General features: G+C 47.8%; 1 protein-coding gene across 1 annotated transcript in view; it reads right to left on the bottom strand.

Annotated features, from left to right (window-relative positions):
- The window catches only part of ESPN (espin), a 116084-nt gene that overhangs the window by 33918 nt on the left and 65708 nt on the right, over positions 1-16458 (bottom strand). The window contains exons 10-11 of the mRNA XM_066637267.1: positions 5237-5401; positions 4475-4670 (exon numbers count right to left, since the gene is read on the bottom strand). Coding sequence (XP_066493364.1) covers positions 4475-4670; positions 5237-5401 — 361 coding nt within the window. The remainder of the gene's footprint in view (positions 1-4474; positions 4671-5236; positions 5402-16458) is intronic.

The following is a 16458-nucleotide window of genomic DNA, read 5'->3' as shown; positions in this document are numbered from 1 at the left end:
ACCAAACTGGAGAAATGCACAACCAAGTCACAACTGCAATTCAATATCAAGTGCGGAGCAAGACATGCTGGGGCTACCTTGGAGGGCGTGGCCTTCACCACCCGACCTGGCAGCCTAGAGTCTGCCAGGGTCGCCCAACTACATTTCCCAGCACCCTTGGTGTCAATGTGTGCCACTACAGCTGCCTCCTCTCCGGCACCATTTATACCAGCCTCAATGCCCTGTTGCCGGGCTCCCTCATGCTTGAGGAGCCGAGTGGACTCGGAAGACCCTTTGAGTCTCCCAGTAATAACCACACCTTGCCCTTTGGATGGCTTGATCAGTCTGCTGATTCAAAGCACAAAATACAGAGAGATACTCTTGCTGCCAGTTCAGCTTTTCCCCTATGAGTCTGGAATGGTTTTCCAGAAAGTCCTTCTGCTTTACTCCAAAAGTCCCCTTGATTGGTTCCCTGCATCTCCACTGTGCACTAATTTTTGTTGGCAACCTTCAGTCTCAAAAGACTATGGTATCACGCTCTGAAAGGTGGTTCTGGAACAGCGTCTAGTGTGGCTGAAAAGGCCAATTTGGGAGTGACAATTCCTTCCACACTGGGAGCAAGTGCAGTCTGTCCCAGCACTAATACACCCAGGGCAAATGCCCACAAATATATTGGCCGGTGCGGAGGCTGTACACATCACTGAAGCAAGAGATGCACCAATTCAAAGCAAAGAGTGTGTGCTAACTCACTAGTACAATTCAAGGCAGTTCCGCACAGGTGCCTGTGTCTCAGGTAAACTGTTGCTAAGCAACTCTTCCCTCCCCCAAACCTCTTGCAATGAGCATTTAAAGGGGACTTCTTCAGGATGCTGGAGCAGAAGGTGCTGTCTGGGAGGGCTTGTAGCTCAGTGGATAGAGCTGTCCCTGCTCTGCATGCAAAAGGTCCCAGACTCAATCTTTGATAGCAACTCTGTACTAGGGCATTTGCCTCTTGGATTATTGTGTCCTAGTCAAATGCAACCCAGTCATTGGTATCCCTAGACATTGACATCTGGTTTTTTTCTGTGTCCTGGTTATTTGCGTCCCACTATAACTGGGCAACAAACCCCTTCTTATATATCCCAGCCTCTGCCCTAAGCCTACATTTGGGTTTCAAAAATAAAAAAGCACATTCGATATAAACATACATATATTGGGAGCACAAATGTTTGGGCTGCAAAGAGAAGGGACACAAATGTCCAACACCAGGACACAGTTGTCCAGGGCGCAATGGTCCTGTCACTGAGCAACTCTAGGTAGGCTGGGAAAGACCATTCTCTGCCTAAAATGATAGAGCGACTCTGCCAGCCAGTGTCTAGACAATACTGAGCCAGATGGACAAAGGGTTGGACTTTGGTCAAGCCAGATTTCTATATCCCAACCTGGCAGTATACAATTACCCCCCCTTACAATGTCCTTACAATTCTCCACATTGAGCAACACTTGTTAAACACAACAGGACGGGCCTGTATTGGTGACTATCAAACCCTGCCAGAGTATGGAGCTGCCTTATGTCTGGTCAGTGCCTTGTATTGTCTAGCCCACGACTGTGAACTCTGAATGGCAGCAGCATATCTTGCAAACATTAGGCGCATCTCAGAAAAGACCCTCAGTTGCCCTACCTGAAATCATCAAAATAGTGGAGATGGGACCTGGGGAAGGGGTCACAGAGCAGAAGCTTTGCATACAGAAGGTTCCTGGCAGCATTTGCAGGTAGGGCTGGGTAAGACCATTGCCCCAAATCCCACAAAGATGTTGCCGGTCAGTGTCTAGACCAGTGGTTCCCAAACTAGTGGGTCACAACCCACCAGCCTGGGATGCACTGTCCCTTTCCCTTTAAGGGGCAGGGAAAGGGGGGAAGGCAGAGGCGTGATCCCCAGGATTGCCCCTTCTCCACTGGATCATAATTTTTATGGATTACAGTACACAGCTGTGTATTGCCTACATAATCTTACACAAAATGAAAATCTTGAAACAATATATGCACACATTTTCTGAGATTCCAGGAAAGTTCCAGCTTGCCTTCTTTGGCTCCTGGGTCCAGGTGCGATGTACCCCCTGCGCTTCCCTCTCATGAGCACTGGTGATATTAGAAAATATAAAATCCCAGGACATTTTCGGGCCCCCTCCTTTAGCTCCTGGGTCCCCTTTTTGACACCAGGCCAGGGTATAATTTTCCCCCTGCACCCCCCTCTCATGGGTCCTGGTTGCCAGGCAGATTCCCCTGGGCTCATCCAGAAAGTCAGTTCTTCGTTCTTCCTACCACATGCACTCCTCTCCCACATATGGTGAGCACACATGTGAAGTCAGCCATAGCTAGGAGGATGTGAGAGAAACTGACTCTGTGTGTGTGTGTGTGTGTGTGTGTGTGTGTGTGTGTGTGTGCGCGCGCATATGACAGAGAGAAAAATATTAAGCCTTTCATGTTTCCTGCCACCCTCTCCTTTCCCTTGTTACAAATCCTCCAGCAGCATGCCCAGCGGCCGAGCCCCTCGCGCCCCACTAAATAATGCATGCTTTGCATGGGGTGTGGTGACAGGTAACCGTCAAGCACAAAAAGCAGCGGATTAAACCACCATCAATATTTAAGGAGCCAGAGCCTTTGCTAAGGGAGTGAATGGTGAATGGACTGAGAAGCCTTGGGGGGGAGGGAATTCTGCAGCACTCACCAGAACAGCCGTAACTGACACACCTCAACCAGACCCTATGACTTGTCTCTGTTTCAGATCAGTGAAAGATTTCAGATAATCTTTACGTGAAGGTGTGGAAGATTCCGTCAGAGAGCAAGCTCTTCTTTGCAAGGGAGGGCACCAGGATGAGGTCTCTTGTTATCTGGTGTGCTCCCTGGGGCATTTGGTGGGCCGCTGTAAGATACAGGAAGCTGGACTAGATGGGCCTATGGCTGATCCTATGGGGCTGTTTTTATGTTCTTAAGTGTCCCATTCCTTGCAAGAGGGAATGCATGGTAAATAAAGCTCCAGGTTTCACTTGGCCTCACCCTCCCCATCTGCAACATGGGGACAGTAGCACCAACCTACCTTGCAAGGCTGTTGTGAGGACTATTGAAATCAAGCACAAGGGTTATTCCCCTGCTGCTTGACAAGCCAGAACATTTGCATTCAACAAGCACAGAGTGTACATTGCCCCGGGCACACCTTTCTCTCCAAATATTAACTATTTTAAACTTTAACCTCTTGTAGAAGGGTTGTGAGATCCCACTCAGTACTGGGTCGGGGCTGTATGTGCTGTGCCACAATTCTCCCGGATAAAGGAAGGCCACTATTCAAGTTTCTCATTTTTAAGACAACGCTCAAGTTTCTCATTTTTAAGACAACGCTCAGGTTTCTAACCCTCATGATGACCCTGACAGGTTTCATGGGATGGCACTGAAATTGCAGGAACCAGAGGAGCTGAACAAGACTTCTAGTCACTGGGGTTGGGTTCACAGTACTATGCTTGGCTTGCTGTCCCTTCCCCACATGGCTAAGACAACTGGAACAGACTGGCAAAAAAATAAGAGAAATCATACATGTTGCAAAACCTTTGCACATCAGTGAGTCTGGATCAGCTTGGGAGAGAATTTCCATTTTCCTTTTTTTGTGTGGAGTCAACACTGCCCAGTGTGCAGACCTATAAGCCCGCATGGAATACAAACTCAGTAGAACAGAAGTCCACACCTCCCTGTTGAACGGGCACACTTGGAAATCTTGAAACAGATCAACAGCCCATTGGACTTACTTTTCATTGCTTCCAACTGGAGAACTTCTCCCTAGAAGGGGAGTTCAAGACGACACGCACACACTCAGGGCTGGTCGCAAGACAGGCATTTGGCCACCGTGATGTTAAGGGAAAAACAGGCACCAGAGAATTGAGAGGAGAAGTCAGCAATTGCTCGCTGCAGTTGAGTGAAAGGGCAGAGTCGGGCCAGAGGAGCAGAGGTTGGAGAAGAGATAAGGAGAGAGAGGGAATCTGCCTCACCCCCAAACCTATTGGCAACTCCAAGGGGGAACTGCCAACCAGGCCTCCGCCCCTTATTGCTGGCAACACTGGATCCTGCCCAAATTGCAATCTGAACATGAAACAGCCCAGTCATTTAAGCTGACGTTTATACAGCAGTTCCAAGCTGTGCCGTTTTACAGCTCTGCTGTGCAACCCGGTGGACTATGATACCAAAAGAGACACTGAAAGGGGACTTGTAAACATGTGCCCAGCAGATGCGCTGGCTGTGTGACCAACAGTCGCTATGAAGGAAGGTTAGCTGAAAGTCATCAGCGAATGGCTATTTCTGAAGGATGGGTATTTCTGAACCCTCTTGGACCCATAGGTGTGGAAGAGTGCCCCTGCCAGATCAGACCATTAGGAAAGTGGTTTTAAAACTGGGCTCCAGGAAGCTGCAGAGGAGCAGAGGGAATAAGTATTAAACCAGTTTGCTCTGTAGATGCAGGTCTGGACTTACTTCCAGTGGAGGAAGATGATCTTCGCTGGCTGGTAGAGGACGAATGGCTCTCCATCGGCAGTGGAGGAGGTGGTGGTGGTGGGGAGCAGATGCTCTCAGGGAGTGGTGGGGGTGGAGGAGGGGGAGGCACCTCTCCAGAAGGTTTATTCTCAGCCGTGCCTCCATTGTGCACACTGTTGTTGGACAGAAGGGAAGCCTTTGGAGACAATAATTTAAAAAGGGTGGGGTGGAAGACAGGCAAACATCAGTACAAAGCCAAAAAATGCCCCCAGACCACCCCTGTGCAGTGCACTAGAGAAGTCTGACACCTCAGATTTCAAGGCCTATTCACTGGTGGGTGGCAGGATTTAAGAGTGTGAGTGGGAAACGAGCCCACTTGTGATCACGTAGTTGTGCTGCTGGCTGGCCATTCACTAGTAGCCCACTGCACCTAGTTTCCAGAGCATTGGGTTACAGCAGCTGTGGTGGGCACACATTGGCTAATACCTCTACCATCACAAACAGGCTTTCCTCCCCAATCCCTGGAGCAGTTGTGCAACTATTCTTTCTTTCTTTCTTTCTTTCTTTCTTTCTTTCTTTCTATCTATCTATCTCAGTGTTACACTACTAGTTCATTTTATGTGGTTGTGAGTACACTATGGAGAGGCCCTCGCCAATGACCAGGAAATGGCCATGCAAATCATCCTCCCCAACTGTCTTATTAATCTGATTGGTAAAGAAACAACAGCAACCAGCCAGACACCTCTTTCCTTGTCAGCTCACCTCCTCGCTATGCGCCATCTTGCAGTGGTTCCTGATTGGCTCTCCGCCACTCCCGCTGTCCAGATGTTTATAATAATCTCCGGTGCTGGGCTGCTTGTTGAAATTTCTCGATTTCCTGCTGGAGTCTCCGCGTCGCAGTTCTGGGCTGTTCTCAAGGGAGGTCAGCTGCAAAGCCAAGTAGGTGGGTTCATTTAATGTCAGCAATGGTGGGAGAATCGAATTGGGCAGGTATCTGGCCTGAGCAGACACCCCTCTAACCAAGTGCTGAGAGCTCAAAAAAATTTGGAATGGGAAACTGCCTGGCTCATTTTAGGGTCAAAAATTCCTTGGGGAAAGCCACGATAGTTGACCTGGATCAAATCTACTTAGCAACTCTTGTCCAGAGGTGCTCCTGTGGAGGAATGGTGCAGCATGCTAGTTAAGAGACTAGGCCAATGTGAATTTCAGCTCTGCCATGAGTTCTCATTTAGGTGATCTTAGGCAAGCCGCTCCCTCTCAGTCTTCCCATCTGCAGTATAGGGATAATAACATCTTACTAGGTTGTAAGGCACATACTCAGGCACACACTCAGGAAGGGTTATACAAATGCTACTATATTGCTCACATCAATGCCAGCTCCATCACTCTGGTTTGGCATTCTCTTCCTTGGCTTCAGAGGCACTGTCTATGCTACAGATTGAAAACGATTCAAATGCCATGACACCCCTGAGAATACACTGTCACCATATTGAAAGGTTAAGATACATTACAAAGAGTTTTCAACAGTGGCAGAGAACTACAGCTCCCATGGGTCTATGGGGAAAGCCACTGGCTGAAATTGCAGTACAGATGCACCTTGAATCAGGATGCCAACTTTTGCCCTGTCAGGAATCCTATGCCCTTTGCACAGCTGCCAGGAATTTTCTCTGGCATAGGAGTGACAGAAAAAGCTTTCCCTGCGCAACTTCTGCCTGAACAGTAGTAGTTGGAGAGCACAGGAGACCTGACAAAAAGTCAGGTGACAACCCTCCTTCTGAGACCCAGTTTTGGATGACTTCAGGTAATGGGTCTCAGTAGGAGGGGAAAAGGCCCTCCCATGCTGGAGATCTTGGAAGTGGGGAGCTTCCAATCAGAGGAGGCAACTCAGATCCAGCCAGACCACTGGTCTGACTCAACCAAAGTCACCTAATATCCTCAACTGCATTTGATCCTCTGCACAAACATCCCGTGAGATGTGCCTGAGTGACAACTGTCACCTTATCCTTGCTAGATGGGGAGCCAACTCTTTCAACTGTCATCAACATCAGTGCACATGCCTTAAACTCTTCTCTCTCCAGCTGAAACTGGGCCTTTTAACTACATGAATCAATTCAAACTAAATCCACTTAAATCCACTTTCTTGCATGCTGTTTAAAACACACACACACACACACACACACACACACACACACAGAGAGAGAGAGAGAGAGAGAGAGAGAGAGAGAGAGAGAGAATGGGCAATTGCTTCCATTTTGCATGGGGCTATTATGTGGTCACCACCACTGCCACCAAACAGGTCTCATGCTTATGCAGCATAATCATCGCTATATGCCTCTTTTTCAGCCAAAAAAAAGTTCACAAAGTGGTTTAAAGAGAAAAACAAATAACTAAACATGGGGGGGGAGGGGAGAGAGAGGTTTTCCGAACCTGGAAGAGAGAAGGAATCTCTCTTAAGCAGGTTCAGCCCATCCATAAGGCTGAGTGAGGAGGTTGCCTCAGAAGACTGGCAAAGGGTGTGCACCTCTGATTACCTACTTGCTTCTACTACTCCCACCTCCTTGGTTCAGAAGAGGAAGAAAGGGACAGAAGAGAAGAAAAAGTGTGGAGGACAGGGGAGAGCTGGTTGGCAACCTTCAGTCTTGAAAGACTATGGTATAAGCCTACAGCGCCCGGTATTCCCAGGCGGTCTCCCATCCAAGTACTAACCAGGCCTGACCTTGCTTAGCTTCCAAGATCAGACGAGATTGGGCATGTGTATCAGAAATTACTCTCTTCTCCTCCCCCTTCTGCTCCACCCCCTCTTCCTTTTCTAATAGAGAGTGGGAGGAGTAGAGGCTGGCACATCACCTGGTAAGAGGAGCAGCATTTGACACCCTGTCTCATTTGGCGCCCAGAGGTCTTGGGCTGACCCTGCAGATAAGAATTCTTCCCCGCTGCTAATGGCCTCTCTGTGCTATTTGAAAATGGCAGTGCCTTTGAGTCCTGAACAACATTTGGAAAAGAGTTCCAAAAGAAGCCATGATGGTTAGCTCTGTCTCCATGGTCAGAGGCAGTATGCAAGGGGAGGTCTTGACCTTCATCTCCCGTTTGTGGGCTTCCCATCTGGTGGATCACTAGATGCTGGACTAGATGGGCCTTGGTCCTGTTCCAGCAGGGCTCTTTATGTCATCATAAAATGCATTCTGGATCTCATCTCCCCAACCAAAACCTGACATAGTGTCTCTGCATGCTGTGGACCAAGCAGAAGAAATCCAAGCTTCCCGGGGGGGGGGGGGGAGAGGCTTGACTGCTTCTCTCCCTTTGCCCCTCCCATTTTGCAAAAGCCAGAATGATCCTGCAATTTCCACACACAAGAAGAGATTTGAGTTGGAAACAGAGGAAATGACCCCGGGACCCAAGGATTACTGTGGACTGTAGCTAATCCCTTTGTAAAAACATGCAGTGGCCCTAACTTACATCTCTCCCCCCCCCCTTCTCTCATTAAGTAACAAAGATTCCTTTGGTGATGCTGGCAGACCCACGTTACAGTGCCTGGCACCTCTCTCTGTTCCAAGGCCTGGATTTTTTTTGGAGAACAAATTCATGTTGCTGTCAGACATTCACAGACTTCAAGGTAACACAAAAACTTCTCCTGACTGACAGAGCATTCTGTGGCACTCAGAAGCTTGCTACCTTGCCAAACACAAAATATTAGGAACACTACTAGAGATTAATAATAATATTTTGCAACATTTCTGCAGCTGTTCAGTGTTAAGGGGCTTCATGTACTGGCTTTTGCAGCATGGGAGGGGCAAAGAGAGAGAAGCAGTTAAGCCTCTTTTTCCCCCTTGTAAACTTGGATTTCTTCTGCTTGGTCCACACCATGCAGAGACACTACGTCAGGTTTTGGTTGGGGAGATGAGATCCAGAATGCATTTTATGATGACATAAAGAGCCCTGCTGGATCAGGACCAAGGCCCATCTAGTCCAGCATCTAGTGATCCACCAGATGGGAAGTTGCCCTTACAACAACAATGTAAGGTAGAACCCTTACACTGCTGATGGAGACGGTGATGCACACACAGCCAGATTCATGTAAGCCACTAATAATTTACTAATTCAAAGCAGAAGCAAGACTGGACCCCAAGATTTCTTGGCTCACAGCCATAACAACACACTAATTCTCAGTGAGGATGCACTTCTTGAATCCACAGATTTTTTGCTGCTTAGTGTATGCATGTTTGCCTGAGTGCACAACTCTTTTCCTAGTGGTGCTCCTATGTGCTGGTTACAGTCACATAACAAGTGAAAATCCAGCAGGGAACATTTCTCCAAAAGTCTAGACAGGCAGTTGGCCTCTGAATCTCAGTTGCAAGGGAGCAACAATGGGAGAGAAGCAGGCCTTTCTCTCCTGTGTGTGGGCTTCCCATTAGGGTACTTGAGGAGCATTGTGGGAAATGGGATCCTGGATGAGGTGTGCCTCCTTTGCTTATGCCCTTACTGGAAAAAATAAGCTTCCAGCCAAGGGATGTGAAACTCATTTCATACAGAAGGTTGAAGCATTCATGGCGCCTGCTGAGGGCCAGAAGTTATATCATTTAAGTAGGAAGTGATACCATTAAGCAGATGATGGCCAGAAATAAACACTTTGTTCTCACATAGAAACTCAATAGCTGCAAATGACAGAAAAGAAAATGTGCAAATCTTGTTCATATTTTCCAGATACGAAAGAGCCCAATTATCAAGCTGGGAGAGCCCAAGTCTGCTTTGTGTCTCAGAAACATGGGAACAAAATAGAGTAGGGTAGGTTACAATGCATAAACCACCTGGAAGACTTTTGAAAGCCTTGTGTAAGGAAAGGTTCACAGTGTGACAACTGGAGAAGTTGCTTCTGCGAGCCGCATTCGGCCCACGGGCCTTCTGTTTGACATCTCTGTAATCTAGTCCTTTCTGCTTGTGGGCCTGATCCATCTTTTCTTAGCCCTTCTCCTCTTCTTTTCAATCAGGAGTCAAATTTCACCTCTCATTACCATGGAGCAAAGTTAGACTTCCTGCAAGGATGTGGAGTTTGCTCCTGGTCAAGAAGCAGAAGGCAGACCCAGGAGCAAAAGCCTGTATTGGAGGTTAAGGAGGGTTCAGGGAGCAAAGTCCCACAGAAAAAGATAGTACCTCCTGGTGTGTGTAGGGGGTGGGTGGGGGTGATGGAAAAACACGCCCCCCACTACACCTGTGTCACCCATTGTAAAGCACCATTCCCTTCAACCAGTGCCCCCTTCCAAACAGCTGAGGCTCCTCTCTTTGCCCTGGATAAAAACTGGAGGCGTGCTTAACTTTCACAATGCTAATCTTCTGGCATGGGAGAGCAGAAGATGCCAGCTGGTTTCATTGGTATTAAAATCATCCCTATCCTGGGTGTGGCTTTTGATGGGAAAGAGGAAGCCCAGAGCAATTGGTAACCTTTGTTGATATCCCCAACATTGTTTTCCTAGCAGTGCCATGACTCAAAGTTAGCAACAGATAAGAAGTCCAAACACAACACAACACACACACACCTGTCTCTTTGTAATTCTACCTGTTGCGAATCTTACTGGTAAGCTGGGTCTGCAGCTGCCAACTAGGGCAGGATCTCCACATTTTGATGTTCCTAAGAAAACAGGCAAAGGGCCCGATCCTATGCAACTTTCCGGTGCCAGTGCAGCCGCAATGCAGCCTTGAGGAAAGGGAACAAATGCTCCCTTACCTGGAAGAGGCCTCTGTGACTGCTCCCCTACTGCTGGGTGCATTGCACACCTTGTTGGCACCAGTGCTGGAAAACTGGATAGGATTTGGTCCATAGTCAGTAAAATACCATCTTAAGATCAGAAGTCCATCTTGCCCCAGCTGTATGTTTCCCACAGTATAAACTGGAAGCCTCTGGGAAGTCTGCAAGCGCGGGCATGACACTAACCACTCCTCCATCATTGCTTCTGCCAGGATTTGATATTAGGGGGTAGACTGCCCCTGAACATGGACGTTCTATCTATCTGACCTGGCTGATCTCCTTCGACCACTCCTCCCTCCATGAATTTTTCTCACCCTAAACATTGAGATTTACTGCAGTGTACTGGCGATAAGCTGGGAACCAAGAAGCCCACTGGTGGGAATTTTGCCTCTGCCATGAACTTGTTCAGTAGTGCCCCCCCCAGCAAGCCTCTCTCTCTCTCTCTCTCTCTCTCTCAGCTTCAGTTTTTGTCATCTGCAATACTGGGGTAAGAAAATACCCATTCACTTACTCCTGCTAACTGTATTAATTATATTTATTGTAAAAAATAATAATTAACTACATTTAAAGCCCTCCTTCCTCTAGGATGCTTTGGGATAGCAAACATTTTCCCCACTCGTGCCACAGAGCTGCTCCCAGTGACATGCCAGCCTCTGCTACTCCTGGGCTTGAAAAAGAGGGGGATAGGCTGCTCTGCCCCCTCTTCTCCTTTTCCAATTCAGGGAATGGGAGGAGGAGAAGGGAAAGTGAGTCAGCAGAGGGAAATGGGCACCCCCTGCCAATCTGCCACCGGGGCAACTTTCTCAGCTGGCCTCATGCATGGGCCAGCCCCAACTGACTCTATAATGCAATTGTATTCAAGTCAGATGCCAGATCTTTCAGTGAGCTTCATGACAGAACGGCCAGGCGCCTGCTGCCCGGATGCAAAACTCAGCCCAACAGGAGTCAGCTGGCAAGATAACACGTGAGGCTTAATTTGCAGCTGCCAAGTAGTGGGAATCAGACTTTCATTTGCTGGGGTCCGTTAATCTTTAACAAGGCCTGGCAGAGGACAGAAAGTGTTTGCTTCCTTTCCCCTCCAGAAAAAGGGCCAACCCTGGCCAGCAGACACGCAACACGAGATGAGAGGAACACAAACAGAGAAAAGGTGGAAGGGACAGAGGGACATGAATCTTTTCCAAAGAAGCAGGCTGGAGACACATTTTCTCCCCTTCTTTCACCAAACAGAGCAGGCAAGGCTCCTCCTGAATTCAGCTCCCATCACCAACAGCATTCAGTCTCCTTTTTCTTTCCTTTCAAGTTGCCCATGGCCTCACACACATACCCCCCCTGCCCTCCCGTATTCTTTCCTAAATCCCTTCCTGTAACTTTTGCTCCTCTAGGTCTTATGGCCCCAGGCTGCAGAGTTAGGGCCAAGAAGAAGCTGTAACTCAGTGGTCAAACACTTGCATGCAGAAGGACCCGGGTTCAGCTCCTGACAGGTAGGACTGGGAAAGAAGACCCTTTTCGGGAGAGGTTTCTGCCAGCCAGTGTTGATAATAATGAGCAAGATTGGCAGCCAGGGCAGGCCTTAGGAGCTGTGAGGTCAAATTGGAAACACTTTTCTGCAGGGCCTCAGATCTGTAAAATCTTAGAGATATAAATAAAATTTATTATAGTCTTTATGTCTCTATGGTAGAATGAAAAAATAAAAATGTGCGCTTAAAAAGTGCATGTGAGTTAATGGACCAAATGGATCTAAGCCCATTTTAATATAAAATTGCATACGTGTAAGCCTAGATTACCCTAGAGCTGGGCCCCCTTAGGCACAGGGCCCAGTTGGGAGCAACTGACCCAGTTGGCTTAAAGCTGGTCCTGATGGCAGCTTCCTGTAATGGACAGTTCTCTCTGTTCTCATTCTGCCCAAATTTTGTGCCATTGTCCTTGATTTTCATTCCACTTTCTTCTGCCAAAAATCCCCAGCCCCCCAAAAAAATCTATTTTGAAGTCTGTCTTTTTTCCTCACCCCGCTGAGGATTTTTACGTATTTCTTACTTTGCAGCGGGTGCAGTAATAAGCATTCAAGAACACATTTTCCCACCAACATACAAAATGCACAGAATCCATAGATATCTCTGTATCTTATGAAACCTGATCTGCTGGGGAATAGGAATGGTCCAGCCACACCTTCTGCAAACCCCAGAAACCCCACTTTAGGTTCCATGATGGAAGAAAAAGCAGCACCGAAGTCTAATAATTATGGCTACCACTTTTATCATTCTGGAAAGCCGCTCTCTTCTGAGGAGTGGTTATCACAATAGCTGGGATAAATGGAACCTCCATGTTTAGGGAAAGTCTACCTTTTAATGCCAGCTGCTGCCTGAGCAACAGTGGAGGAGAGCTAGCATTTACCTACCCTGCTTGTGGGTTTCTGACTAGCCATCAGGAACCCAGGTGGATTCAACTTGGTTCTAATCCAGGATGGATCTTTTGATGACTTTGCATTTATTAAAATATTGTCACCCTGGCCTTTCGGTCAAATGAATCCCCACTCCCTCAGAGGCTAACAATAAAGCTATCAGAATCAATAATAATAAGGTTAATAATTAATAGTGACAGAGTCCATGCTTTGCATGTCAACAGTTCCAGGTTCAAGCCTTGGCAACATCTCCAAGTAGGCTGGGAAAGGATTCTGCCTGACACTCGGAAGAGCCCCTGCTAGTCAGAGATGGACCAAGGACCAGACTCAGTTGGAGGTGGCTTCCTTAGTTCTAATAACAATAACAACAACACTCAAAGCAAAACAGAAACAGATAATTACAGTCAAAAGCTGCAAGCCCAGAAGCCTGCTGAAAGAGCCAAGCCTTTGCACAAGACACTATGCTGAAAGGGGGACCAGGCTGGACCTTTAAAGAGGACATTCCAAAGTTTTGGAGTCAGGATCACCAGGCCCTGCCTTGTGCAGCTTCAGCCCTTAGTCCCAACTGAAACCACTGGACACATTCATATTTATCCTTTGTCAACACTCGCCGCTCCCCTTCAGCCAGCATTTCTACTGTAAGCTCCTCAGGGCAGAGGTCTTTCCATCTTCTGACACATCTCCCTGCAAAGGGCCATGCACAAAGGTGGCATTGTAGATATCGCAAACACAACCATCAACAGCACTTCTTGGCAAGATTGTAACATCCAAGCAGCTCGGCAAAGGAGACCAACACTCCTTGGAATCGTGGGCAATAATTTTGTTTCATTGCTGCCCATGTGTCCTATCAGCTTACAAGACAGTCAGGACTGTCTTAGAGATTGACACGGGAAGCTGAGAGGGTGATAAAACCTTTTGCAATTTCAAGATAGAGGACTCGCTAACCAGGCAAAAAGCCCCAGGTTCAACCCACAGCATCCCCAATAACTGGACTGGAAAATACCTTGTATCTGCCTTGAGAGCTTGGATTGTGTGCAGGGTGACCAGATACTATAACCGCAATAGAGGACAAGGCACCCCTAAATGTAGGATAACCAAGAAAAATGCAGAACATGACAAAATAAAAGCTAAAAACACTTGTATATTGATTACGTGTGGTTTATTTTTAAACACTGTATTACTTATTATTAAATTTAAAACTATATTATAGGTGCATATAATTTATTAATTACAAGAAGGCTGTCTGCAGGGTCTGCCTACAGGGGAAAGGAGGACATTTAAGTTCTTTTCCAAGACATGAGGCCAAAAAAGAGGACGTGTCCTGGAAAAAGAGAACTTCTGGTCACCCTGAGTGGGTGACTCAAATGAGTTACAACTCACTCCCTCTCCCCATACAACCCAGCATACAACCCAGCATAGCACACCATTTGCAAGAGGTCTCCAACAAAAGACCCCCCCCCAGGCAACTATTCCTGAGATTCTCCCCAGACTGGCCCAATCAGTCTATGGCAGAGGTGGCCAACCCGCAGCACGCTACGTGCCACTTTTAATGAAATCTTTTATAGAATCTTGAACTTCTATAGAATCTTGAAATTCTTTTATAGAATCTCGAACATTGCACTCTACCTGCCTCTGGCAGCATCCCTGCTGGGTGCTCGCACTATCAAGAGGGGGCAGAGCCTGGTGCATGTCAAGGACTGGGCCTGCCACACCATCCCACCTGACTGCACCCTGGGCCAGGAAGGTATTGTCCCAGCATGCCTTGCACATGGGCGACTGATGGCAACTTGCCTGCACTAGCCCTGGCTTGGCAGCAGCCTTCAAGCCAGTCTGTGTGATTGGGTGTGGAGGCGTCACCCAGGTCGCTGATGGGGGGATTGGTTATGCTGTGTGTACCATTTTGAAAGTGTCTGCATGCTACTAGTGGCAGACCCTCCATGGGTTGGCCACCTCGGTCTATGGGGTGGATATACCCTTAGGGTAGCTCCTTGCCTGTCCTTTGGGAAGAGCAGTAGTTCGAATCTATCCCCAACATTTCCACTTAGGAAGGATCTCTGCTATCAGGGCTGGATAACACCTCTCTTGACCCAAGTCCCTACAACTGCTGCCAGTCACAGTGGAGAGGGATCAAAATCTCACTCCATATCTGCAAACGACACATTCAGATTTACATTGAATTACTTGGGAAGTCCACAATGAAAGGTTGTGTGAAACCTGGTTTTTAAATGGGGTTTCACCGAAACTTCCACATCAACGCTAGTAGGTAGTAGTAACATCAATAGAGAACTACTGCCTCTAGTAGGGGTATCTACTCCCAGGGTTGGTTATCCTTCCAATTATCTCATGTCCACAATGGGATGGATCTAGTTAGGACCCTGCAATAGGAAACACTTAATGGCAAGCAGAGGATGTGTAAGAACAACCGTTCTGTGTCAGGACAAGAGTCTACCGAATGTAGCGTTTCTGCCAATCTCAAGCTACATGGACTTCTGGCAAATCAGAAACTGCAAACCACAGAGAATGGGGCTGTGGCTCAGTGACCGGGCCCCTATATAGAAAACCCCAGGTTCAATCCTTGACATTATCTTGAGGGACGGCTGGGAAAAAAACCCCAAGCCTGATCCCCTGGTGCACTGCTGCCAGCCAGGGTCTGACATTCCTGATCCAGATGGACCAATGTCCTGACTCAGCGTACAGCTGTTTCCAACATAACTTGAAAGGGGAGTGAACAAGCTTTTGCAGTGGCCCTTTTCAGATCAGATACTCTGGTAACTGGAAGGCCAGATCACTCTCCTCTTGCTGTAAAGGAAGATAGGTAGGACATTCTATCCCTCCAGCTTGCTTGCTGTCCTCCTCTTCACCTAAATCAACCTTTCTGCAGTTTTAACAACAACAGTTGTCCAGTGTTCAAGTTACGAAGGGGGCTACGTCTTGTACCAGTCCTCCAAAGTATTGTTTTAAGAAGACTACTGGGAGGGTGTGTGTGGTGTGGCTAAACTGAGAGGGAGACAGGGCTTGTGGGTTTCATTAGAGCTTCTTCCCTATTATCTTCCTCTTTCAATCTAGGGACTGGAGGAAAGAGGAGGAGGAGAGCTGGGGAGATAAGCAGAGAATGTGGATTCCCTTGACAATCTGTTGCCTGAGGTGGCTGCCTCAATCAGCCTCATTAATGGGCTAGCCCCACTCCCAATCTAACAAAGCAACAGGTGACAGCAACAGCCATGGGGGGGGGGATGCTTTGCTGAGATGCATAGGGACGGTTGCTCTCCCTCTGCTTAATATAAGACAGCTGCTATTCTTAAAGGTGCTTCTTTGCCAAGTTACCAGGATGCCCCCTAACTAGGTCTCTTTTTCCCATCCCACTCTATAAGCATCCCACCCCAATGCTCCCTCACTTGATCCAATCAAAAGCAGGAGCGGCAGCATTCTCTGTGATACTGGATCAAGAATTGTCAGGTGACACCAGATGTGCATCTCTTGATGTGCATCCTCTCTTGCCTTGCCTTCAATGTGCTAGAACAGGGGTGCCCAAACCTCGGCCCGGGGGCCACTTGCGGCCCTCGGGGCCTCCCAATCCGGCCTGCGGGGAGCCTCCAGTCTCCAATGAGCCTCTGGCCCTCCAGAGACTTTCTGGAGCCCATGCTAGCCTGAGGCAACTGTTCTCAGCGTAGGGCCACTGGTTAAGCTCCACTGCTTGCTGTTTCACGTCTGTGATGCAGCACTGGCAGTAATGGAAAGGCCAGACTTGCTTTGTGCAAGAACTTTTATAGGCTTTGAACTATTGCAAGACCGTCATTCATTCATATAAGTTCCATCTCTAATATATTCATTTATGTACATTTATTC

The sequence above is a fragment of the Tiliqua scincoides genome, chromosome 9 (genome assembly GCF_035046505.1).
Source record: "Tiliqua scincoides isolate rTilSci1 chromosome 9, rTilSci1.hap2, whole genome shotgun sequence".
Lineage (NCBI taxonomy): Eukaryota > Metazoa > Chordata > Lepidosauria > Squamata > Scincidae > Tiliqua > Tiliqua scincoides.
Note: the sequence above shows the minus strand (reverse complement) of the source record. Positions and strands in the feature narration are given on the sequence as shown.